This window comes from Chrysemys picta, chromosome 22 (genome assembly GCF_011386835.1).
Source record: "Chrysemys picta bellii isolate R12L10 chromosome 22, ASM1138683v2, whole genome shotgun sequence".
NCBI classification, from domain to species: Eukaryota; Metazoa; Chordata; order Testudines; family Emydidae; genus Chrysemys; species Chrysemys picta.
In genome coordinates, this window is record NC_088812.1 from 15,916,625 (window position 1) to 15,943,186 (window position 26,562).

General features: G+C 48.9%; 1 protein-coding gene across 4 annotated transcripts; it reads left to right on the forward strand.

Moving 5' to 3' along the window:
• On the forward strand, window positions 1-26,284 carry EIF4B (eukaryotic translation initiation factor 4B). 4 transcript variants are annotated; one of them, XM_024106325.3, is made up of 16 exons: window positions 54-143; window positions 1,668-1,749; window positions 10,089-10,232; window positions 11,049-11,257; window positions 15,232-15,348; window positions 15,555-15,609; window positions 16,181-16,321; window positions 17,537-17,659; window positions 18,130-18,309; window positions 18,489-18,726; window positions 19,460-19,569; window positions 20,120-20,336; window positions 20,701-20,765; window positions 22,472-22,571; window positions 23,632-23,704; window positions 24,124-26,284. In XM_024106325.3, the coding sequence occupies exons 2-16, from the start codon at window positions 1,698-1,700 to the stop codon at window positions 24,202-24,204; spliced, it is 1,905 nt and encodes a 634-aa protein (XP_023962093.1). In that variant the 5' UTR covers window positions 54-143; window positions 1,668-1,697; the 3' UTR covers window positions 24,205-26,284. The 4 variants fall into 4 exon arrangements, with proteins under 4 accessions (XP_005291940.1, XP_065431626.1, XP_023962093.1 ...); XM_005291882.4 differs by having other exon boundaries at window positions 63-143; window positions 20,698-20,765; XM_005291883.5 differs by lacking the exon at window positions 1,668-1,749 and having other exon boundaries at window positions 1-143; window positions 20,698-20,765.
• Window positions 26,285-26,562: the final 278 nt, after the last annotated feature.

Consider the following 26,562-nt stretch of genomic DNA (forward strand, 5'->3'; position numbering starts at 1 on the left):
TCGCAGAATCGACCGCGCTCCCTCCCCCTTCCCCCCTGGAGCCCCGCCCCTTCGGGAGGAGGGCTTTTGCCTCGCTATAGTCACGTGACGGCGCCATCCGGGTCCTTTGCCTTCTCTCCCTCTGCCCAACATGGCGGCTTCAGGTGAGTGGTGCTCGGCGGCCTCCGGGCCCTTGAGACCTGAGCCGGGCCCGGGTCCCTCCTCCGGCCCGAGGACTCTACCCGCTTCCTCACCCCGGCCCGACCCTCGCCCTTCCCGGCCCGACCGAGGCGAATCCTGTCTGTCTTCTCCTCCACGCAGGGATCGCCCGCGCGCGCACCTCCCCTCCCCTCAGGCCTCGCCGGCGTGCGCGCGCACTGTCCCCCTTCCCAGGCAGCCGGGGCGAGCGCGCTGCGGCTCGGAACGTTCCATCCCGAAACGTTCGGAGCCGCGGCGCGCGCCAGCCTACCGTAAGAGGGAGGGGGGGGGCAGCTGGGGGAGGGGCGGCTCGCGCCGCCGGTGATTGACGGGGGAGCCAGATGGAACCTTCGGTCGCGTGACTGCGCAAGCGCAGGGATTGGCTAGCTGGGGGGGCGGGAGCGGACGCGGAGAGAGGAAGAAGGAGACTGGGCGGCACCCACGTGGGTGCGCTGGTGATCGGAGGGGGCGGGGGGTGGAACAGCCACTGGCTGCGGGCGGTGCCCAGGCCGGGTGCGTGCGCGGGCCCATCTCTCCTGGGAGAGGGCGGGGTACCGGGCCCTGTCAGTGTGCGCACCCCTTCCCCGCTCCGCTGCCCAGCCCCCCCCACCCCGGACAGACCAGGAGTTCCCACCGCCACGTGGGGCCCCCCAGACAGCGGGGGCTGCCCCCGAGTTCCCTCAGTGCTGCATCATCTCCCCCAGGGCAGGGCAGGGGGTGCAGGGTGCCCCTGATTTCTCCCCCACCCCAAAACTAAGGGGTGCGGCCTGACCACTCTGCATAGAACCCCTTGGGGGGGGGGCTGCAGCCTGCCCCCAGTGCTGGGTATCGCTCCTGCCTCACCCCCTGCCCCGATGAGGGGGATGTGAAGCTCCACGCACACCCCAGGGACCAGAGGGTGCAGTTTGCCCACATGGTCCCTTTCTCAGGGGAGAAAAGGACAGCCCAGCCTGTGCACTCGCCACAGATCAGATCCTCGCTAGTTTGCATCTCTTATCTCTGTCCTCAGGGAGTTGGGCAGACCCTCTCCTGGGAGGTTGCACCCCCCTCTTGAACACATCTTTGCCCCACGCCATTTTGCCTGGCCCTGTTGCAACACCCTTCCTCTTGCTCTGTAGAGTTCTCCCTCCCCCAGGCAGGATCTGCTGCTGTCCCAGCCCTGTGTCCTGGGTGGTAGGGATTCAGTGCCCCTTCTACTGCAGGAAATGGGGTTTGTGCCCTGCTCTGTACAGCTCCTCTGCCCCTTTCTCTTTGATGTACATGGCTCCCCGCCCCTTCCAGGGCTTGCTGTCTGCCTTGTATTTCTAATATGGTGCATAAGGTCAGGACAGAATCCAGGAGGGGTGGGAAAAAGCATTGCAGTATTTACCTTCCCTTCAGAATAAAAGGTGAAAGATTTGGCCGTTCTAAACTGAAAGGGCTTTCTCTGCTGTTGAGATTCATTTACCTCCCTGGATGATGTTGAACTTGAATTTCTATTACTGTCTTAGTCTGAAGAGTGACTTTTATATGCCTTTGAAATGCACCAGACTGCACCATTATCTGCAGGTATTATCCAAAATAAGCTGGAAGGTACGTACCCTTGAATCTCCTAGCAGGGCTCTTCTTTCTAACCCTCTGAACCCAAGTCCCCATGCTGAAGAGTTTAATCGCCTACCCCTTATTGCAAGTTATCCCTTTGGAACGTTCCTTCAACAAATGCTATTCATTTAGAAAACCTCTCTGGAGCTAAAGGCCTGTTTGTTTGGGGTGGGGGAAGCTCCATGATTTAAATATAGTCTTACCCTGTCTGGAACAATGGGTCTCCCATTAATTTATGTGAAAGATTGGCTTAACTCTGTTGGACTCTTCCTGGCACTCAGCCAGTATTGCTCCATTAGGAACTGAGGGGTCTGTAGCTATTGAGTTAGGATGCCTTTGTTTTAGGGTTATACGGAGGTTCTGCAGTTAACTAGGCGGAGAGCTTTTAAAATAAACTGGCTTCTGTCTCTTACCTCACTGGTTATACTTCTGATGACATTAACCACAAAAGCCCTAGCTGTATGAGAGTCCATTGGTACTAATTCGGTCGGCTGTGTCCCATTCAGTTCCCTAGAGAAAAGGCAGCAGAATGTGTGTTGTTGCATTTATTTTTCATAGGATGGTAAGTGCAGTGTTTGACATGTAGGAAAGGTCAAGGCATGAGTATAACTGTTCGGGCAATTTTCTTCACTTCACTCACTTTTCATCTAAAATGAGTAATATTCCATCTTTCTGAGTTATGTACGCAACCAACTACATCCCAGATGAACTGCAATAACATTGCTCTCTCTGTATGACTGAAATGTCAGGGGGCATGGATGAGGATAGTTAAGCAAAACTGAAACACTCTGAATTTGCAGATGCCATTTGGAGTTCCACCAGCAGAACTGTAAGGTCCCGTATTTCATAGCAAGCAGTTTGAGGCAGAAATACCGAAATACCTGCCTCTCCCCTAGGTGTTTGCACAAACAGGTCTGTAGCTGACTAGAACCTGAGCCCATGATGTGCTTATGCAGCCCAAAAAGCAAAATATTGCTTTGAGCTTAAGGATAAGGGAAAGTGATGGAAACACACAAAATCTCTTAAGTCACTCATTTAGAGCGACATTAAATATAATACTTACAATATACTAATTCTGCCTTGAATTTTTATTTTCACATTTGCTGGGGTAACTTTTTTTAATGGGGTAAGTTTAATAATAATAATAAAAAACCTAGCATTTTCAACCTTGTATCAAAGGATAAGCAAATAGGCTTTGTGCCTGGGCTGGTCAAATTTCCCAACAGTTTTACAAAGCTGCATTAATAAAATCTAGGTCTCCGTACATCTCTTAATAATGGTAATGTTTCAATAAGCTAAGTTTGAGTAGAGCAGTAGCATGATTTTTGTTTGTATATAGCAGCTGATTCCAGTTCCAACAGCAAGATGTTAAGAAAACACTCTTGGAGGGCTTGGTGCTCCCAGGTATAACTGGTGCCTAGTTTGGAGATTGCCTCCTTGAGATGAGCAGAAGCTGCTAATACTGGCCTTATTGGAAATCCACAACTGGCAAGAAAGGGCTTCTTTTGTCCAGGTGGCTTCCCCTGCATTGTTCTTCCTGAGCCATGTGAGGTTTTGACAGGTTCAGTGATGCATAAGCAGCGCTGCGTTCAGCAACAGAAGTTGCTTCATACTGTTCATTCCTGCCTGTGACGTGTCAGCCATTTGATGCAAATTGAGCAAACAGCCAGCCTGCAGGTTTTATGAATGCGGCGTCTGCTCTAGTTAGCAGTGCATTTGCTGTCATTTAGCAACCAATCATTGACACCAAGTAGACGTCCTTGGGGGGCGGGAACATGCATGAAACACACCTTCAGCCACTTTCTTTCTGAGCAACGCTCGCCTACAGCAGGAGGGCACTTAAGCCTCATTTTCCAAGACAGTCACTGCAGTATGTCGCTGCTGCTGAGCTGCCAGTTTTTATCCTTGGCCGATGTCATAATTCCAGGAGTTTACCCCGGACAAACTGAACTTTAACCGTCCTAGAGGACTAACCCAATTTTAATTCTCAGTTCTTGTAGACTCCAGTGCTTTAACAATTGATAGTTCTTAAAGGTTAGCTAGATTCCCCTATCATCCTCATTTGCAAGAGCTCTTGCAACCCCTGCTTGCCATACTCAGCAATAGCATTCCCAGCATATACAATAAAGACATTAGACTAGAGCATTTTGCAGGAAGGGAGGGCACTTTGGAGTCTTTTCAATTTCTTCTGCTTTATCAAGAGGGTCACCTTAAACATCATGCGACCTTTACCCCTGAGGTTTTCTGGAAGACTCCAAAGTTGCACAGGTAGCAGCATGTGGATTTTGTGTGACCACCTTTACAATAACTACATTTTGTAAACTGAGCGGCTAATACAGTGGCTATGAACTTCTAAAGCTCACCCCAGGGTAGACATTTCTCATTTAGATCTAATTATCTATAGTGCTGGTTTAGTCACTGGTGAGGCCATGTTCTGCACAGTGTCTGGAAGTCTGGTCGCTGAATTAGGTGTGTGACAGGAATTGAGAAGGTAGAGCAGAAGGCAACCTGAAAGAAAAGAGATGTTTGCAGTGAAGTAGGGGGATGCTGGCGATATCATTTGAGTGATGGGGGAGGGAGGGAGGAAGCAACTGTGCCTCTGTACTCAAATAGTTCCAGTAAATTATATAGACTCTCCATTAATCACTTACTTCTGACAGATTTTGGGTATAGGGCATTATTCTAGGTAGAGTGCAAAGTGGGCTGGCCCTGTGATCAAATATTAATCACTGCTGCTATGTAAGAGGCCTAGCTGCAAGTCTTTTCTCTGACTTCCATAGTCATGGACTCTGTGTAGATCCCTCTGACTTCTCTGGATGACGGAGGGTACATCTACACTAGAAATGCTACAGCAGTGAGGCGGCAATGCTGGAAAGCAGACACTTAACTGCAGCTATGGAAAAATCCTATTCACTGCAGTAGTAAATCCACCTCTCCCGGCGGAAGAATTCCTCTGTCAACCTAGTGGTATCTACACTGCGACTGAGGCTGGCTTAATTACATTGCACAAGGAATGAAACTTCCCAGCCCTGAGCGATGTAGTTAAGCCAACTGAACTTTGTCATGTAGGCCAGCCCTGAGTGCTGTTGAGGGGCTCTGGAAAAGGCAGTATGGCTTAGTGGATAGTGCATTGGACTGGGATTTTGGGCCTGAGTTTCATTGCTGGCTGTGGCCTTGGGTAAGTAGCTTCCTCGCTCCCTGCCTCAGTTTCCTCATCTGTAAAATTTGGATAATGATACTGACTTCCTTTGTAAAGTGCTTTGAGATCTACTGATAAGAAAGCACTGGGTAAGACCTCTGCTAGGAGGATAGTAACTGCAGGGCGGGCTTCATAGGTGATGGATTAAAATAGGGGCTAGCAAAATGGGATAGGAGAATCTACCCCATTTGTTTATCGTCCTGGCACCTCAAAATTCCTCCTGGCCATAGGAACTGAATGGCTTATTAACTGGAGCTCACTGTTACTCCTTGGAACTCAACCTGCGAGGCTGGAGGAGTTTTAAGGCTCCAAGTCCATTCCCATCTTGCTTGAGGTCAAAACTGCCTGTGCCTCAGGGTTTTTTCCCCTCCTCCTCTTGGCCTAGCCATGAAGTCATAATGCTGAATCTGATTTCACAGTTGCTTCCATGGCAACAAAATGAGGTGGTTTAATAAAAAAAGGACCATGTGGCTTTGCTGCAGGATTTAGACTCTAGAGTGGGCTGGGGGGGGGGAGGACAGTGAGAAGGACGAGCAGTTCAAGCAAATGCCATGTATCTTTGTTCAGGATCTGCCCAGTTACCATGCAGGCAGCAGAGGAAAGTAAGTAAACTTACTTAAAGCTGCTACGTCTGAACCAATTCATTTCATATATTGAGCTGCCCGGTAGGGCATGGGAAGTGCCCTGTCGTCAAACTTACTTGAGAAGATTATATGCTGCTGTAAGCAGTGTAGTTGTTTAATGTTGTGGGCAGTCAAGAGCGAGTCACTGCTTGAGAAAGGGAAGAAAAGTTAGGTGGTGCTGGACTCCCTCTGTATGCTGGTAGAGAAAGCTGGGGCAGGTTGCAGAGAAATAGATTTCTTGAGAGCTGCTGGAGGAGAAATAGTCATGCAAAGACCCTCCCTCCCAGTAGAAAATATCAAGCAGTTTCCAAGCCTGGGCGGAACAGAGGCAGGAGGAGGTAGGGAGGTGGGAGCAGAAAGAAGGGGAACGAATAGAAACACAGCAGGTACCCCTAAAGGTGTCCTTTGTGTGATGCTGAATGCAATGGGCTACCCTTGATCTTCTGCAGAAGTCCCATTGATGTCTCTGGGACCAGATGGCCCTAGCTTAGCGGTCTGATTCCCCTCTCACCAATTTTATACCATTCTGGCTTCAATGGCCTTCCTTCCTGTCATTTGGGTGGAGGAATAATCTGGCCCAGTAATGAAAATACTTGGATGTGAGCCTGCCTGTGAAGATGGGCACAGTAAAATCCTTGAGGTCCAGGCTCCATAAGGCATGCAGAGGGGGCGCTAAAGGCTGAAGCTCAAAGCTGGAACGTCCTCAAGGAGCTAGTAGAAGCCAAAGGAGAGAGCAGACCTGCATCCTGCAATCCCAATACGGGTTCTGTGTCATTCCACATTGCTAAACTTATTAATGCTGAACACATCCTCTGCCTAGTGTGTAGGTTTAAACCAGCCCGTGATCTGGAAACTCCATTTTAAAGACACATTCTTTAAGACACTGAATGAACGCTGGTGATGGGTAAGCCTGCTCATACGACTTCTTTACCACCCCCATGAAAGTCATTGGTGATTTGGAAAGCTTTGCATCAGTGTAGGAAGTGCTACAAGTAATACCTGCTCTGACCAGCCTAAGGGGAATTCTAAAGAGCCTCCTAGGACCTGGCTAATCTTATCACACAGTATTTCACTGGGTGACTTACTGGCTGGGTGGATAAGAGAAGCCTGATGGTCTGGGCCGTGGCATGCCCTGTTATCATATGGCAGTAATCTGTGGAACCTGCCCATGTTCAGAGTCTACGTTCTTGTGCACAACTGGCAACGTGGATGGGGAGGCTGTAAAATTGGTCGCTGCCAGGTTATTGGCCTGTAGGAGCAAAAATATTGATATCTGTCTGCCTATGATGGCAGCATTTCACTGCAGACTGGCAGGCTTTCCAAGCTTGTCTTTTTTTTTTTTTTTTGCTCTCCTCAGGTGGTTAAAGAGAAGCATCTGATAGGGCTCCTTTGGACGCATGTCGTTGCACTGCTCTGACAGCCCACAGCAGAAAGTCTTCCAGGTTGTTTGCTGAAGCTTAAAATAAAGTGAAGGTTTCCAGGAATGTCACATTAGATTCAGAGCAAACAACAAAACTGCTGAGCAAAAAGAGTTGGCCTATTCTGTGCCCCTCCCTGGGTGTTGGTAGAAGACACTCAGGATGAAGACCCTGTGGAGAGCATGGCTTAAAATTTCTGTGGCAGTTCTGGGCAGTGACTTTTCTGTAGATATTCTTGGATGCCCAGAGAGTTTAGGTGTTCCGTAGGGCACTATGTCCCAGGACTTGCAGCGGAGAGCTAAAATCGCAGGGGTGAGGCCTCTTGCTATGCTACAGTCTGGATTGAGACCAAAGGGGAATATGGGGATACAAAGTAAATCCGGTGTGCTCGATGTTACTCTTAGTGCCAGGGGCTATACAGCTACATGCTTGTAGCCAATTTGCAGTCATCATACTGATCCTCATCCACCTGAAGAAGAAACATTTGCTGTGCTGTCAGTGAGCAGTTCCCTGCTTGTACCAAAGAGAATGGTAGACAAGGGCTGGTTTATTGGCAGTTGCAGAACGTATTTGAAAGCTAGTAAGATCTATTTTTCATAAAATGTATTTATTGAAAGGTACTAATTCTCACAATACAGAGATCAGTTCTTCATTCCCCTGCCAGAAGATTGGTAAGAGATCTGTATGAAATGCAGCAACGCTTCTACTAAAGTTTATTGTAGCAACTACTACATTTATCAGTGGTTTTGGATGCTCAACTTGAGGTACTTTGGAAGGGCCCGACTCTCAGAAGGGTTGAGCATCTGTCCACAGAAAATTGAGCACCTGTAAAATGTCTCAAGTTGAGAACCCAAAATCACTCGTTGTTTCTGAAAATTCAAGCCAAGTTTATTAGAATTCCATCAACTTCCCCATTTTAAAATGTCCGGTTTCCATTAACTCTCATCCGTGCTTGTTTTTGGTCTTAAGGTGGCATTTTGAAAGTTTAAGAAAATTGCTTACTAGTTTTGAGTTATATGCAGGTGAAAATCTCTTTTGTTTTTTGCTTTGGTCTTTTGCCACCACAGAAACCCAATATTGAGTTGTTTTGTACGTACATAATTCACATGCTGCAGTTGAAAAGCTGAATCTTTCAAGGTGGGTTATTTTGTGAGTGTGTGTGTATAGGGGATCAGTAAGGAATTATGCTCTTGCTTTGCACATGCACAGCACAGATTTCCACTAAATGTGCGATGCTGTGCTGGTTACCGAATAACAAACGTGATCTCGGTGTTACCACAGCGTGGTTTTGTGCTGTCATTTCATTGTTCAGTTGCATAGTTCTGTCTATGCATGTGCAAGTACCTGATTACGGGGGGATAGCTCAGTGGTTTGAGCATTGGCCTGCTAAACCCAGGGTTGTGAGTTCAATCCTTGAGGGGGCCACTTAGGGATCTGGGGCAAAATCAGTACTTGGTCCTGCTAGTGAAGGCAGGGGGCTGGACTTGATGACCTTTCTATCTAAAGAACTTTCTTGCCACTGTCACCATAGTATCTGAGCATCTCAGTCTTAAATGCATTTCTCCTCACAACCTCTGTGTGAGGCAGAGCATTGCTGGTATCCTGTTTTACAGATGGCCTGAATCTCTGTGCTTCGGGTCCCATGTCGGCACTGCAAGCTGTGCCAACTGTAGCATAGACACTTCCTACATCAACGGAGGGTTTTTTTCTGTCGATGTACTACTGCCTCTTGGAAAAGTGGTTTAGCGAGGTCAATGGAAGAATTCTCCAGTTGACCTAGCCATGTTTACACTGACATTTTTCACAGCCCTGAGTGATGTAGCTAGGTCAATCTAATTTTTGTGTAGACCAGACCTCAGTAACTTGTCATGTGAAGCCTGTCGCAGATCAGGGAATTGGTTAGCACTGACCATTAGACCATCCTTCCTCCGTAAAATAGACCGTGAAAGGGTTCAAATGGGATACAGTCCTACCAGAGCGTCCAGTCGCTCTCATAGTTCAGGTGACCTGCATGCTTCTCTCACAATAGCATTTCAGCCACCTTGTTGGCAATAGTATATTACTCACTTAGAAGCCAGGAACTCCCAGCACAAGTAGAATGGGTGGGGCTGTAGCCTTTTCACAGGAGGGTCACAGAGGCCTTCGAATAATTGTCCATTCTAAGGCCTAGTCTTCACTTACCGGCTGGTCCGGCGGGACGCCATCGATGTTCTGGGATCGGTTTATCGCGTCTGGTTAAGACGCGATAAATTGATCCCGGATCGATCCCGGAAGTGCTCACAGTCGGCGCCGGTACTCCAGCTCGCCGAGAGGAGTACGCGGCGTCGATGGGGGGAGACTTCCGGCCGCGTCTGGACCACGGTAAGTCCGGACTAAGGTACTTCGAATTCAGCTACGTTATTAACGTAGCTGAATTTGCGTACCTTAGTCCGAAGTCCGGACTAAGTGGGGACCAGCCCTAAGTAGAGGTTGTGGGTGTCGCTGTAATACATGTAGCGAAGGGATGCTCTGGGACAAAGGAATGAAAGTAGAGAGGTCCATCTGAACTAACAAGGGCTAGGAAAAAGTGGGGAAGGTTCAAAGTGAGATTTTTAATTTAAATCCAATCTATCCGAAGGGTCCTGAAGAGAAAAGCAAAACGGGTCTTTTTTCTGTCCCATTCTCACTGAATATAGGCCTGAATCCTTAGGCCACAAGCCACAGCCAGAGATGCTAAGTGCTAGTGAAAATTCCTCTGGTGTCAGTTCATAGAGATGCCGATTAAAATAGCAGGAGTCAAATGCCCAACAAAAGTTATGGTGGAGACCCATGAATAAAAAGTCTTTCAACTCCATAGACTAATCTGGCAGTCTAATGCTATATAACAAACTTTTGTTCTCCCAGTCTGGGGGAATGGTGGGGTGTGGTTTTGTGCTGGTGAGGTTTGGCCTAGAGGTGATACGTTACTTTTGCCTGCTCTTCCCGAGCATGTAGGATCCTTGCCTCCGTAGGCATCGTGATGGGCGGTAACTCCTCCATTCCCTGTCTTGTTTAATGGAATGAATTGTGCCCAGATGTTACTCACATCTGTCCCCTTCTCCCCTTTAACAGCTAAGAAGAAGAACAAGAAGGGGAAAACCCTTACTCTGACGGACTTTCTGGCAGAGGATGGTGGCAGCGGTGGTGGCGGTGGAACCACCTTTATTCCAAAACCAGTCAGCTGGGCCGATGAAACAGATGACCTGGAAGGAGATGGTACGTTCGTTCCCAAGTTTCCGTACTATTAGCGTTCTGTCTTTAGGTACTGTCCCTGAATAGCTTGTGTGTCAGTGAAACCTACTGATGTTAATACATCTTGAAGCTAAAAGATTACAGGAAAAGTGCCTTAATTTTTTTTTTTAGCTTGTTCACGATGCACTTGACAGCACTTTGGTCAGTTTCACTGTCACATTCTGTATATAGTTTCCCTGCATTTGTGAGAGTCTTATACATCAACGGGGAAAGAACGAAAATTTTCAGTGACACTTAGTATTTGGCACTACAAGTAACACCTAACTCCTTTGAGAGACCAGCTGAGCTCTCTTCTTTATCTGAGGCTTGGTCTGGGGCTCACAGCAGAGATGTCCTGATTCAGGGATTCCATCTAGGTAGCTCATTCCCTGACTCTGTCCCTTACTGGCTGTACTCAGAGCTCACTGAAAACTTTTCTGTCTGCTGTATTTGACCATTTTGTCCCCGTTTTATCACCAGCTTGGACTCTTGGGTTTTTTTCTTCATCCAGTTTTGTTCATTAGCTGGATCTCATGTTTTTGTGCAGCATATGTGCTATGATATGTTGGGGGAAAGGTGCCCTAAAATACGTGACACAGTTTAATTTAATTGTGGGATTGTTTATAATATTGCTGAACATTTTTCTTGACCATCTTTAATACCTTTATTTTACAGCTGAGGGGGCTGCAAGTAAATTCAAACAATCCCAATGAAGAGGGGATCTGAGAGGCATCAACATCTATAAACTCTCTGGGGGTCTAGCTCAGTATGTCTTGACCATGTGCAAAATTTCTCTTCTAGTTTCCACCACTTGGCATAGTAATGATGATGATATGTACCGAGCCGCACCAATTGACCGGTCCATCCTGCCCACCGCACCTCGGGCTGCTCGGGAACCCAATATAGACAGAAGCCGTCTCCCAAAGTCGCCCCCGTACACTGCCTTTCTGGGAAACTTGCCCTATGATGTGTCAGAAGAGTCCATCAAGGACTTCTTCAGAGGACTCAACGTGAGTATCTGTTATGCAGAATTTTAAGTTTGTGAGACACATACAGGGGCCATGTGGCAGCAGAAGGCAGGTGAGACGTAATTTATGGCTTGTGGAATGCTCTAATCTATTGAGCTCTCAGCACCCTGTAGAGGCTCGTGATATTATACCAGTTCTACAGACTGAAATGACTTGTCCAACATCACCCAAACAGTGAATGGAGTTAGGAGTAAAGCCCAGAATTTTCCTGGCAGAATTGCCTGTATGGATCCCACTTCTGCATGGTTTGTGCCCTTGGCACTCAGTCCTGTTACGTTCTGAGGCTGTGTCTACACTTTAAGCTGGGATATAAGTTCCAGCTCAAGGAGATACACCCATAATTGAGCTAGCATGCTAAAAAAGAGTGGAGATGTATGCAACGGGAGGAGCTAGCCACCCCAAGTATGTGCTTTCTATCCGACTCTGAACTCGGGGCGGCTAGCCCCTTCCACTGCTGCAGCTAGGCTGCTATTTTTAGCACACTAACTTGATCAGAGCTAACGTGGGTATGTCTCCCTGAGCTGGGAATTGCACCCCAGTGCATAGACATACCCATAACAGTATTGTCTTCTGGGGCCCACCCAAGAGCATAAAAGCATTCATTGCAAGCCATTCGCTGCTAAGAGCCGCTGAGGCCGCTCGCGGAAGCTAGAAGAACAAGTTGACTTCTAACAAGACAAGTATCTTTTAGAAGGTTTGTTGCCTGAGCCCCAGGCTTCTCCATAACAAGGGCCACTGAGCAGGAGAGCCACTCTTGAAAGCCTTTTATCTTGTGCACCATGGATAGTCTGTCCCCCTCCTGTCTGTAGACCAAGCAAGGAGATTTCTGCTTCTGTGGTTGATTTAGCAAGCTTGTCTACATAAAGGAAGCAGCTCCTGGTTCTGGTAGCAAAGGCAGAAACTGTTTGTGTCAGTCTCTTTCTGAGGATCTTCTCCTTGGCATTAGGGTACAAATTTGGGTTTGTCTTCCTCTATGAACCCTTAGCTGCCAGCAGGACTACATAAGGTCTGTGGGACTCTGGGAATCCAGTCTTCAGATGCCCATAAAGTCTGAACAGCCAGAGGCCAGACGGGGTCCCACAGGTTCAGCCTGAAGGAGAGTTTCTTCTGGGTTTCACCTGTGGCACTTGCTAGACTGGGTGGCAACTTGACTGAGGAAGGAGATAGCAATTTGCACTCCTCTTTAAAGCTATGAACTATTAATTCAGTCCTAATCAAGCAGGAGGCTCAAACTGTCTTCTTTTGGAAGGCCTGGAATAGAGGGGAGTGGTGGTAGAGGGGAGAGAATTACAGGTAGGAAATTCTTTCCCCTTCCTGAAATAACGCATCACAGTGGTGCTGAAGGTCAATGTAAAATATTACTTGATGTCCCATTGGGCGTTAAACTGAATGTTGCCCACGTGATGAGCTCCGCTGCTCACAGCAGATTGTTATGGTCAAAATGACATTGCTTGCATTTCTTGTCCGTTTCAGCTTGCATCTATAACTCATTTGTTCTGCCTACTGATGCAGCATCCCCTCCTTCTTGGAAGTAATAGGATGGGTGAAACTCCTGCAGCAAGCCATGAGTCGGATGGGAGCCCGAGTGATAACAGCTGAGGGTTAGGCAGCCCCGGGGATGGGATCTCTTCCACTCCCTAGTCAAAGTTGCTCTCCAGCCTGTTCAGCAGAGGGAGCAGGATAGGGCATTGCATGAGCAAGGTGCCTATGACAGTACAACAGGGGGTCCATCAGTGTCCTGGCCGTTGCAATAGACTTCATAGCACTTGCTGCATATAGCAGCCTAGGGCTGTGCCGAAGACCTAGAATACTTAGCATGCAGAGAAGAAGCCATTTCTCATCTCATATGCTCAAGTTCCACATAGCTGAAAAATAAATGGGAAGAATAAGGGAGATGAGGTCTAGTAAGTGGCTAAGAGTGGATGGGGGCTTAATCTGAGGCAGAGCTGGGAGTAGAACCCAGGAGTCCCAGGCCCAGTTCTGCCACTGTCTTGCTGGGCAGTCTTGGGAAGGACTTTGCTGTGCTTCAGTGTCGCCATCTATAGAGGCCACGGGAGCTTTAGGTGGCTGGCAATGGTGAATGTACCTCTGAGAGGTGACCGATGTACTGTATCGGGCTTTGTCTGCACTACCACTTTTGTCGGTAAAACGTGTCAGTTGACATAAGTTTAATCGGCAAAAGTGATGATGTGGACAGCGCTGTGTCAGCAGGAGACGCTGTCCTGCCGACATAGCTAATGCCGCTTGTTGGGGGTGGTTTGTTTATGCCAGCCGGAGAGCTCTCTCCTGCCAGCAAAATGTCTACATGGGAGACCTTACACAGCAGCACAGCTATAGCGGTACAGGTGACAGCCTTACGTAACCAGTTGGTGAACTCATTGGTATCTTTACTCCTCAGAGTAAGGGACTGCCTTGTTAATTTCCTGCCAACCAATCTCTGTGGCATTCTATTGCTTATAATCATCCAATACTTGCCCCCATCCTCTACTTACACCCTAGGTGCATTAGCAAATGACTAGGTACTTTTGGTGGCGGTGGTCCATGCTTCCGAAGGACAACACTGAGCTGCCCTAGCTGGCAAGGTGATGTTTTTTCTTCCAGCAGCAAAAACCTCTTGTTCTGACTGAGTCAAACTGAGCAAATTTGATAGGGAAATATTAATGGGGTGTGTGTGTGCACGTAATAAATATGGGATGTCAGTTTAATGACCATCGTGAGAATTTTTCCTTCCTCGCTTGCTGAGCTGCCCGTATCATTCACTCTTAACCACTGCCCAACAGCTTCTGTAATTCTTTATCAAGCCTGTGGCTTATTTGAATACAATTTGAGCTCCTTGTTTGAGTGTAACCTCCACAAACCACTGTGATAATACCCTGTGGCTTTGAGTTGTGTGCTGTTTCTCTCTAAGCAGGAAGCACAACTGGGAGCAACTGTGCTGATGAAGTGGTTAATCAAGTGGAAATCATTAATGTGATAGAATTTGGTTTAGCCTTTGAAGTGACATTTACTACTTGAAGCAAACTGTGCTGTAAGCGGTGATATTAGTTTAAGTTCTGCATCCCAAACCTAATAGTAAGCGTTGTGTTAGCTGCACTTCCTGGCAGTGGGATGTCATCTGTAGTTAATTGTGCAGCTGGCAATAAAGCTGCTGTCCCTGTTTTCCATAATCTAGCTTGAAGGGTCTTTCCATTGAAGCAGGTCAGAAATTGGCCTTAGATGAGGATCTTATCCGGTAATATTAAGTAAGCTGTGGAAATGGGTGGGGTTCATAGGGCGCATTCATTGCAGGGTGGGGAGAGCCCATATATAATGATGGACAAAGATCCTTTTGCAGATTGTGTAAGTGTGAAGCGTTCTGACCTGTGTTGCCAGTTCTAACCCCAGCCTAGGTCAATTCTGCTCAGTGCTCTTCTTTGACCTATGCGAAATGGGGAGGAAGGGGCAGCAGTTGTCTCTGCTGCTGGTAGTTCTCAGCCGAGGTTAAAGATTGAAAGACTCGCAGACCTTGTTTTCACCAGGAACGCCAAGAAAGCTTGCTCTGCCACTGCCTGTGTTTTCCCTGTTCTGTGGATAAAGACCTTCAGTCTCCAGGGCTGACAGTTGGACACCATTTACCAGTGCCAAATTCTTCATTCCAAACTACTATCTGGGTTCTCAGACAATAGCACTTTAAACAGGAACCAGGTCCATGTGTTTCTGATATACTAATCCTTTTATTTGCCTGCAAGCAAACTATGCTGTCTGGCTTGCTTAATTCATAAATCTTATTTGAGTCACGTGACTTTGGATAACTCAATATCTCCTATTTGGAGACCACATGCCTTCTCCAATGGATTTGAACTGCCAGATGAATGTGTAGTTAAACCCAATCCTATTCAGTCTTCCTCTACATCGCTCATCAAGGGATCCTGACCCTTCTAATGAGAATCTTCCTTTCTGTTCCCAATTGACTGCAGATAAGTGCTGTGCGTTTGCCCCGGGAACCTACTAACCCGGAGAGGTTGAAAGGTTTTGGTTATGCCGAGTTTGAAGACCTGGACTCCTTGCTCCGGGCTCTGAGCCTCAATGAAGAGGTGAGTTGAAACCTGCAAAGAAATGGGATCAAAGCAATTCCCAAAATTCTTGCTTCCAGACCCCAGGTGGCTTCACAGGGTGTTTTGGGGCCCCGGTTAACGGACACTGTGCCTCAAAGTGTTCAAAGATCTCCCTAGAACAAACTGTTTAGGCACCCCCACATCCTCCGGCTGAAAGGCTAATGAATCTGGTATTGTGTGTTCAGTCTTTAGGGAACAGAAGGATACGAGTGGATGTTGCTGATCAAGCTCAGGATAAAGGTGAGAACTGCCTGGAATAGGTAGCAATTTTCTTCTCTGATCAGATAAACTGAATGCTGACAAATTAGGCCCCACACCGCAAGGCAACTGTCCTCATGACTGAATCTGCCTTAGGACTGGAGCTCCTGAAGAGCAGGCTGGCAGCCTTACCTCCCTCTGACCTAAATAGTTCAAAGGCAGCATACAAGTCCTTCTTGTTCGTGTGTGCTGTTCTCAGACCCACTGCAGGGGCCAGGCTTCTGCACATCTGCACGCTTTGCTAAAGGGGTAGCTGGAATGTTGCAGATCTGTAGCCAGCAGCCTCTGAACATTAGGGCAACCCTCCTCTGCCCCACCGCCCACGTACTGTCCTTGAATCTGGCTGGGGCTGTCATCCTTCTAAAGCATCAGTCAGAGGTGCGTGTTGCCATTGATGTATTAACTGCAAGGCAACATGCCGAACGCAGAGATGTCGTATTAGTCTCAGTGCATTTCAAATCCATGGATTTCCCCTTTGGTGCTCAGCCCTTGGGCATTTGAAGACTTGACCTTGCAGGCCTGACTTGACTGTCTGGTTCCCTTCCTCCTGCAGACAGGGACGATCGCTCCTTTGGCAGAGATCGTGATCGCAACCGGGACTCGGAGAGATTTGAGACTGACTGGAGGGCTCGTCCTGCTACTGATAGCTTTGATGATTACCCTCCACGCAGGAGCGAGGATAGCTTTGGAGACCGTGAGTTGGCTGAGAACCCTCTCTCTATGCCCATCATAGTATCTAAACGCTACCTGTGAAATGTTAGTTCCACACCTCCTCTTGGGTTTCTTCTGGGATTTGCTGAGGGTGGCAATTTATTGGTTTCCGAAGGTGGATCTGCAGATCCCCCAGATTTGAGGAGTCCGATCCTGTGTCCCCCTCATACTGCAGCGATATCCTTCCTTTTCGGATGGTGTCTGCTGGAAAACATCACCGTGGTATCCTAGCGTGCTTCTTTTCCGCTCTGCGCTTGGTGACCAATTCAGTTACTGGGTGGAGGCCAGACACATTCTATGTAGGTAGGCTCAGGTGTTTGACTGGGACCAGGAGATCTGAGGCCTGCTCTCAGCTGTGCAACAGGTTTGTGTTATGACCCTGGGCAAGTTCGTCTTGGTGCCTCTGTTTCCCATCTGCAGAATGAGTAATAATGCTTCCCTGCTGTACCGGGGCGTTGAGGGTAATGTACGTGACATTTCAGTACCATTGGGCAAGTGCCGTAGACAGTCTCCTGAAATATGTGATTCAACAAGTGATCAAAGGTGGGAGGAATGAATTGAACCGTGTATAGTCTTTGCCAACTGAGCTCCTTGGGACGGTGTGTCAATTTAGGGCGCGTCTACACTACAAAATTAAGACAACATACAGCCACCGCAGTAGTCTAATTCAGTTTTTAATGTCCACACTGTTGCTCCTTCCGTCGGCAGTGCACGTTCTCACCAGATGCACTTGCACCAATTTAACTGACATTGTGGGGCGCTGACAGCTGGAATCCTGCCCCCCTGAGGCTGACAGCTGGAGCCCTGCTGCATCCTCCCCACATCCCCTTACCAGGAGGTGACCACAGCTCTGGCTCTCCTCTCCCCAAACCCCTCAGTCCCTCATCAGCTGTCAGCCCTGGGCTTGGGCTCCGGCTGTCAGCCCCGGGAGGCAACAGGTGATGTAAGCAACACATTTATCTACATGGACACCGCGTTGACCTAACTACATTGGCTTAAGCGTTAACACCTTTTGCCGATGTGGAATTAAATGGGTGTGGTGGGTGACATCCATCGGCAGGGGGCAACATTAGGTCAATGTAAACTGCCTTACATCAGCCTAACTTTGTAGTGTAGACTAAGCCACAGTGTTTTGGGAATAGTGCGTAGTCCTTCAATACTGTCAGCCTTGTACTGTAACCTTCCTTTCTCTCTATAGGGTATCGGGACCGCGATCGTTACAACGATTCGGACCGGTATCGCGATGGCCCTCGCCGGGATATGGATCGCTTTGGAGGCCGAGATCGTTATGATGACCGTAGTAGAGACTACGATAGAGGAGGTAGTTTGGCTTCAGATGCTTTCCTATGATCTGATGGATCAGGGTATCAAACTGCACGTCAATTGGAGTCTTTCTGTCCAGAGCTTGCACTAACCATTGACAAACCACTTCAGTTGTGCAGCTCCCAGGTCTATTGTTATTCCCCATTCTAGAAGTGCGAGGTGGAAGGTAGGCCATTCATTGTATGCCTCTGAGCTGCAGTCCACTTAATCCTCTTGGTGCTAGATGATGTGCACCAACCTGCCCTGATACTTACATTTCATAGTGCCCACTGGCTGAGCAGATCCAGAGAGGTTGGGTTGGCTGCCGCATGTACAGGTCACCATTGCCCTGTTCTTGCCTTCCTGTTTGGGGAATGTTGCGTAAACTTAGAGGGGCCTCCCTCTCCTGCACTTCATCAACCATCCTCTGGTATAATGCCCCATTGCTCAAAAGTAACCAGTGCTGCTTTCCCTCTCCTCCTCCTGTAGGCTACGATTCCAGGGTGGGCAGCGGCCGGAGAGCCTTTGGCACTGGGTACCGTCGGGACGATGACTTCAGAGGAGGAGGTGACCGTTACGAAGATCGCTATGAAAGGAGGGACGACAGGGTGGACAGGTGGAGCTCCCGGGATGACTACGCCCGGGATGAAGTTCGTCGCGATGATAGAGGTAAAGGCTCTGCTTGTTCTCGGGGGGTGGGCTCAACAGCTGGAAGGAAGCTGAGCTTGGAGGGTTGGTAGCCAGTGCACCTAGTGCTCCTCTCTCCTCCCAGCTGGGTCTTCCTGGGGTCCTGTTCTGAGCAGATCCCATGGCGTTTGCCCTGTCACTGTCCACTTCATCCAATGTAGGTCCCACTCAGAGGCCAAAACTGAACCTGAAACCGCGCAGCGCCCCCAAGGAGGAAGACTCCTCGGTGGCCCCTGCCACTCAGTCCAGCCGCGCAGCCTCTATCTTCGGGGGTGCCAAGCCTGTGGATACAGCCGCAAGGGAGCGGGAAGTGGAAGAGCGGCTACAGAAGGAGCAGGAGAAGCTGCAGCGTCAACTGGAGGATGATAAACCAAGGCTAGAAAGGCGACCCCGAGAGAGGTAGGTGGTGGGGGGGGGGCTGGAACACTATCGGGAGCAGCTCTCTACGTGAGCTCCCTGACTGCACCTGGTGGTTGTGTGGTGTGCACGCTGCCCCACTCACCACATCCTTCTTCTAAATTGTGCATACTAGGTTGCTGAGTCTCAACACGCCTGCAAAGCTGTGTACCCCTCTGATAAAGGGTGCTGGAGATGTGACTGTTCCCCTGTGTAATATTGCAACGTCTGGTTGTTTTCATCCTTTGGAATAATGTTGTCAAAGGCCATACGTTTGTTAGAATTCCAGGCGGCTCCGTAAACCTAAAAGGATTGGTCAGCCCTAGTAGTGGGCTCCTGCTATGTCCTAGTCACCGAGGCAGCTGTACCTTCTTGACTTGTATTGTCAGAAGATGATGGGCTTGATTCTCTCTTGGGTGACTTTTGAAGAGAGGCAGCCTTGTCCAGTGGGTAGAGCCTGGGCCTGGGAGTTGAGACACGAGTTCTAGTTTCGCATTGGGCAAATCTATTAATCTCTATGCTCCACATTGCCCATCTGTCAAAGAAAGGTAGTGGTGATAGCCCTCCTTTGCTGTCTCTCTTGAGATCAGCAGATGGGACGTGCCAAGCAATTGTACTGCCTTTCCCAGCTTTGGGGTGCAGAGGGGCCCTTTGCCCACTCTCTCCGCCAGCCCCACACCCAGTTCTTACTGGACATTACAGTTTGATCAGACTTTCTTCCACCTTTCTATTGTAGACACCCCAGCTGGCGTAGTGAAGAGAACCAGGAGCGCTCACGGACAGGGAGCGAGTCCTCACAGACTGGGAGCACAGGCCCGTCCGTGGGGACTGGCCCAACGGGAAGAAGTAAGTCGGACAGGATGAGTCACCCTGGAGCAAGCCTGTCTTTGTCAACTCGTTTCCCAAGTCGGCTGCTTAGCCCCACTTCTGTTGAAAGCCCCGTCACGTGTGTAGGCTGCATGTGAGGAAGGATCGCTAGCAAGACTCAGTGGATGGTTGCACGGGACCAAGAACATCTGTGATGCTCAAACGCTTGTTCACCAGACTCCTCTGGTGCAGCCTCCATCAACGTACCCTCATCCTGTCCCGCAACAGAGCAGGTGCTATGTGAGGCCTAGCTTCCTGGCTGCTCTAGCAATCAGGTTTTATTGGTCACGTGCTACACAAGAGCCACTCGTCAAGTTACTTGTGGGCAATCTTAGGTCAAACCTGCTGGCCTCAGACAGGCAAGAGTCCTAAGGTGATAGTTAAGGGGCTGTTGAGGTCTATGACCCGGGCTGCCCAGATTGGAATAATTGGGGACCTGTCCAGACCACCTCCCTTGGGCTAGATACATTTGGGGGAAGTCTTGCCTGTCCACGTCCATTGTGCTCACAGCTATCTCTTGTCTTTACAGCCACCCGAAGGAGGGAGAGCGAGAAGTCCTTGGAAAATGAAACCTTCAGCAAAGAGGATGATGCCCCGTCTCCCACCTCCAAGACCCCCAAGGAAGAGAAGCTCCCTCTGAAAGTGATGCCAGCACCACCGCCGAAGGAGAACGCCTGGGTTAAACGCAGCAGCAACCCCCCTGCCCGCTCCCTGAGCTCTGACACGGAGCAGCACTCTCCCACAAGGTGAGTGTTTGTACCGAGTGCCTGCTCGGGGTCTGATCTGTCATCCCTAGATGCATGCAAGGAGCTCCAGTTACAGAAAGGAGGTTAAAACTCCCATGGAGATGAGCTGCTGTTCTGTTCTCCACTGAAACAATGGTGAATGCAGCATTCACCTTGTAGAGCTTAGCTTCAGGCAGTGGCCTCAGGTTTGAGTTTGGTTTTGGGGCTTCTGGTTGGTTCTTGTATGACCCACATGTGGCTGCTGAAAACCCAAGGCTGAGGTTCGTCAAGAAGCAAATAGCTCTCCAAGTCAGCAGTATCCCAGGCACCTGTCAGAGGATGCAGCGTCCCTGATGTTCACGTTTTGTTCTTTTTTTCCTAGCAGCAGCCAGGCAGCACCAGCCCTGCTGTCAGAGGATAGAGCACCACCTAAGAGTGCTCCCAGGAAAGGTACGGTCAGGGTTTGTTTCCACTTATAGGACAAGAAGGGTTGAGAATTACTGAGGTGGACTAACCCTGCTGCCCCCTGGTTTGATGCCCTTAGTTCTATGGCATTAGCACTGTGGAGTTAAGGGGTGGTTCCAGGTTTGGGAATTGCTATTGCTCGTATGGCTTATGGATCTCAGCAGGACCAAAGGGTAAAAAACTCTATTCAAGTTCTAGTGACCTTAAGCTGTTCCTTTGCTGGACAGTAGAGGGCAGCAGTCTCCTCCCTGCATTGATGGGAGCAGAAATGGACAGTTCTTTCAGACTGAATTCAAACACTCATCTTTGTCCGCATAGATGTTTGACCAGCCGCAAAGGGAAAACTGCCATGGGTCTGAAAGTGTAACCCCCTCCCTAGTCTGCATTTCTGTTGTGTGGTTGGGGAAACCTCACTTCCCGTGCTGTTGTGCCTGCAAAGCCTCCTGCCTCAATGCTGGCTTAACTGGTTTGGGGGGGTGGATTAACCTGAAAAGTGCTGAATTAACAGCCCAGGAGAACAGAGATTCAGGTCCTCTGCCTGCTGTAGAGACAGCAACAATGCCACTGGCTACGGCCTGTGTAGGAGACTGTTGGAAAACAGCACATTTTGGAGCAAGCATAAAGAGTCCTTAGTCTGAAGTAGCATGTGCGAGATGGTTCAGGAAGCATCTTCCAAGTAATGTAATTGACCTCGGATCCTCTTGGATAGGGCCCTACCAAATTCACAGCCGTGAAAAACGCGTCCTGGACCGTGAACTCTGGTCTTTTGTGCTTTTACCCTATACTCTACAGATTTCATGGGTGAGACCAGTGTTTCTCAAATTGGGGGTCCAGACCCTAAAAGGGAGTTTTGGGGGGATCACAAGGTTGTTTTATGGGGGTTGTGGTATTGCCACCCTTACTTCTGCGCTGCCTTCAGAGCTGGGTGGCCAAAGAGCGGCTGCTGTTGGGCAGGCACTCAGCTCTGAAGACAGCGCCCCGCCAGCAGCAGCGCAGAAGTAAGGGTGGCAATACCATCCCGTGCCCCACTCCTGCACTGCTGCTGGCGCAGCTCTGCTCTCAGAGCTGGGCTCCCAGCCAGCAGCAGCATGAAATTTAGGATTTTTAAAATCCTATGACTGTGAAATTAACTAAAATGGACCATGAATTTGGTAGGGCCCTACTTATGGGGGAAGGGATACTCAAAACTGCCTTTGGGATCCCTGAGTTCTAGAAAGAGGCTTTCATAAAAGGGAGAAGCAAGTCATGGATGACCCCTAAAATTCTTAACTTGACATGGAGGCTGCTTAAGTAACCGAGGGTCACAGAAGACACGCTAAACAAAAGAGGAAGCAGGAAGGCAAAGAAACTAGGAGAGTGAAATGCCAAAGGGGCCAGTTGGGCTGAATAGGTATCCCTCCGAACGTGGACAGCCAGCCCTGTGGAGCCAATAGGGAGGAGCAGGTAACAGGCAGTAGGAAGGCTCAGATGGATTTTGGGCCTTGACTGTAAGCTGTTGTGCCATGTGTATCGCAGGCTTGCTAAAAACGCACGACAGAACTTCGAGTGTGCAGCAGTAGGGTCCACCCGACATCTAGTGCACGCCCCTGCTTGCTGCACTGGAACTGTTCAGATACACAGGCCTTAAGTGGTTGGTTGAGATTTTGCGATGTTAGTGAGAGGGAAGGTTTCATCAGCCCTTTTTTCTTCAGGAGATGAGAACAAACCAGATGAGGGGAAGGAGAGCGTTCCAAAAGGTCGAAGTGGCCCAGGAGACGGAGGCAGTAGAGATCATTGGCAAGATTCAGATAGGTACGTCTGTCTGTCTTGGGGTGCCTCATCTTCCCCTTCTCCTCCCGCCAGGCCTATTTCAACGACTGTTTCAGATTTGAGCAGCATTCCAGTGTCCCGCACCAGCCCCCTCTGACCTAACCAGCGGCAGGTGTGGCGTGTCTGGCCGCCTGCAGCGCTGGGGTCAGGCCTTAAATCTGTGTACTGAGCTGTTACTGCCTCGTTGGTAATGCTAATGCTGATGCTTCCATGCTGGGAGCCGGCTTTGCCTGGTTCAGCACCCACTGCCAACTGAAGCACAAAGCACTGGCTGGTGTAATGGTCTCATGACTCCTCGTTCTCCAGTTGGGCATGAGACGGGGTGGTCTGTTACAATAGACTGTGCCAGGGATTTTAAAAACACTGCACCACCTGAGCTGACCTCGGTTTTAGTTCTCTCTAACTTCAAAATGCTCATTTTGGGCCTTTACCAGAAGGGTAAAATCCAGCCCTTCAGGTCTTCCCCTGCATTCCCTAGACACCTTGTCAGCGTCTCCCCCATTGCCCTGCCCCAATGATGCCTCTCTTCTCATTTAAGTCCCTGGGTTTTTGCTAGAGCATTCATACAGGTGGCTTTGATGTGAAAGGGCTGACGTCAGAGAGCTGAGCACGTTACTAGCCATGCCCTTGGGAACGGGCCAGGACTCCCTCCTTCGTCCACTTACCCAGCTCCTAATCGTCTAGCAGTAGTCAGTAAAATAGCTACACAGCCTCCCTCGCCACCAGAAGTAGGCACGTGCAGACTTAATTCCCCTGCAGAGGATCTATAAAGCTAGTGTCCCTCCTTAACTGGCCTGATGCCTGCTGTGTCTGGTCAGCAGTCAGCGCTGGGCTGAGAACCAGGCTGTGTGAAACTCCAATGGCTAGCCTGTACGTTCGACGTGAAATTGGCCATTTTCTCTTCTCCTTGATTGGCACCCCTTTCAAATCCTGTGTGCACCTATCGTGGGCACAGCAGTAGCCTGGTAGTGGTGCACTGGCTCCATTGGCAGCTCCTCCAGCTAAATGAACGCTTGTTCAACTGAAACTCTGACTCTTGCAGGAAAGAAAGCAAGAACGATCATGACTCGCAATCTGCATCTGAGCCAAAGAAGCCCGACGAGAATACAGCCTCTGTAAGCATTTAATCTACTAGCTGCTGCTTGAAGCACAGGGCAGCGTGTGGGGAGAGGAGGGCTGAAACCTCCGTTCGATTCCTACCTGCTCCGTGGACTTCCCGAGTGCCATCTACTTCTCCTGTTCTCTATTCCCCATCTGTCAGATGAGGCTATTCCGCCTCTACCTCTTATGTGGGGAAGATAAATTCATTGTTTGGGAAGTACTCGCATACTATGGTAAGGGGCGTGGGGTATAAATACCTTGATTAAAAACCACAGCGAAAACCCTTTGGTACGTAGTGGGAGCTGGGTGTGATTCTCCGATGAAATGATGTATCCAAACTGAAGTGTCAGGCTATTGAACTCTGTCACACAGAGGCTGCCGAGTTGCTGACCTGGTGTTTCATTCCCCGTTTAACCTGCTGTATTTCTTGCAGAAGTTCAGCTATGTTAGCAAGTACGCTGCTCTGTCAGTGGATGGTGAAGATGAAGTGGAGGAAGACAATTACACTGATTAAAATCTCCAGACCCTGCGCTGTCTCCTAGCCGATCGCCACCCAGGAACATAGGAAGAGCAAACCAAACCAGACGAGACAGAAATAAAATGTAAAACTCAACATCTCCTGGAGACCTTTCTTAAACTTTTTTTAAAAAACAAAAGGAAACCATTTCTCTTGCATGCTGCTGCAGCCTTTAAAGTATTGAACTAACTGGAGAATCTCTGCAAAGTGTAGCGAGAGAGAAGTGCAAGTTTTAAAAAGAAAAGGGCGACTCAGCGTGGTTTCCAGTGTGACTTGAGCATAGGCCCTGTCACTTAGAGTGGACGTTTAACATGTTAGCCAGCCAGGTGTCTTGGAGAAGCCTGAGCAGATTGGGCAGTAGGACAGCTAATTAAGGAAGAACTGGCTTTTCTCCCTCATCTTGCTAGCCTAAATGGATGAATTCTGCAATGTTACCTTAATAAATGATCACTTTGAAGGTAGGATATCTAGTCCATGAGGTTATTCTGGCTTCCTTCCTTAAACGGCCAGCTCTTCCTTTCCAAAACCCAGTGCAATACAAAGCATTACCCAGTGCACTAGGGAAGGAGACTGTCTTGCTGTCCCAACAGCAGAGGATGGGATGAGACGTTGAGGTAGAGAGGGGGTTTTGAACCGTGCCCGTCTCTGAAATGAGCTTCGAATCCTGACACTCGTCTCTGCAAGTGATGTACCAGGTCAGGCCAATTGATGCAGGAAAGAACAGGCAGGCTTTCCGATGAACACCAGCGGCAGCCTCCTGGGGAGGGGAGAGCCTCAGAGAGCAGTCAGTTGGGAAAGAGCAAAGCATGCTAACAAGGTAGTGAAAGTCCTCCCTTTGGAGGCACAAACGCTCAGCTCGCTTCCTCCGAGCCCTGCTGGGACTGACAAACTTTCAGGATCTGACATCTTCCCATGGGTTGGTATCTGTCTCGGAATCTCTTCTCCCCTCCTTAGCCACCTTCTACCCACTTCTTTAATCACCTGGTGTCACCCCTTTCACACACGTTTTAAATAGCACCCCTCTCCTTGAGTGAGAGCTCCCTCTTCTGGTTGGGCATGTAGAGCTATCGAGATGCACGGTAGGGCAGGCCTCTGTGCATCTAGAATGTGTTCCTGCCCCCTCTGCATCTGCTTGTTCAACTCACTCCCTCCACTTGGACAAACAGGCAGACGGCATTGGTGGCATAGGCCCTTGTACAAGGAATACCTGACCCACACTTCCACTGAGGAGAGATTCTCCAGTCCCTACATATTCACTGGCCTAAAACTGGCAAGGTCTTAAAAGTCAGATTCTAAATTTTTTAGCCGTTTTAATTCACCCTCACTAGGTTTCCTGAGCTGACGGCAGAGGTTGTGGTAATCTCATGGCATAGTCAAACCAGCATGAGGGTTTCACCGCCTTCTAAAGAATATGGTTCTCAGAAAGAACCCGTTCATGGTGTAGCATATTTGGATTGCGAGACAACAGACAATACTTCTTTGATTGACAAGGTGTGCACCCATTCAGCAATTGTCGCCTTTTTACCTTAGTTGGGGGGAGGAGAATTGCACAAATGCTCGTGACTTAGGAACTGTCTCTCTCTTCTGGGCAAACTCACAAAGCACTGCTCCTCTCTATCCGGTGCTGGATTTGATGCATTGTAAAGCTGCAGTTGGTTGGTTTTCAGTCACTTTTTTTAGCTAGTTTCAGAAAACCTTAAACCTGAGGGGTCAACACGTACCACGGGGGGACCACCGCCGGGACAGCAGAGCTGAATTTCAAACACGGTATTGCGTAGGTCTAGATAATGCAGGGGCTGTATTTGAGGTGTGACTATCACGAAATTGCATCTGAAAAAAGCATTCTCTTCCCCACCCTCTCCTCTGCTGTCGGGACAGGGTCACACTGATTGAGTTGCGTTTTACACATTCTGAAGACATGTAAAATTTGTACAAAAATATCTTCTATGAAAATGATTTGTAATCTGTAGTGGACTTCCTGGGAGATGTCTTTTATTATGTAAAATCCCCTTTTTGTTTTTGTTTTGTTTTGTTTTGTTTTTGTTTTGTTTTCTCCAAATAAAGCTAATCTTTAAAATACCCGCTAAGGCCCAAATCATTTTAAAGTCTTACTCCCACCATTGGCAGTTGGAGGCTGTGGTCCTGAGCTCTTTAATTGGTACCACGCCAGCTTTCCAAAGCCGACTGGACAGTCCTGGAATATTCCCTGTGGAAACATCCACACCAGCTTCTGTTGCAAACTAAGGAAAACTTCCTCAGCGCAAGGAGAGCAGAAATCTTCCCTGGCTTGGTATAAGAAGGGTGTTTTTTCTGCATTACAACCTCGCTCTTAATCTAATTGTTGTTCTGAATCAT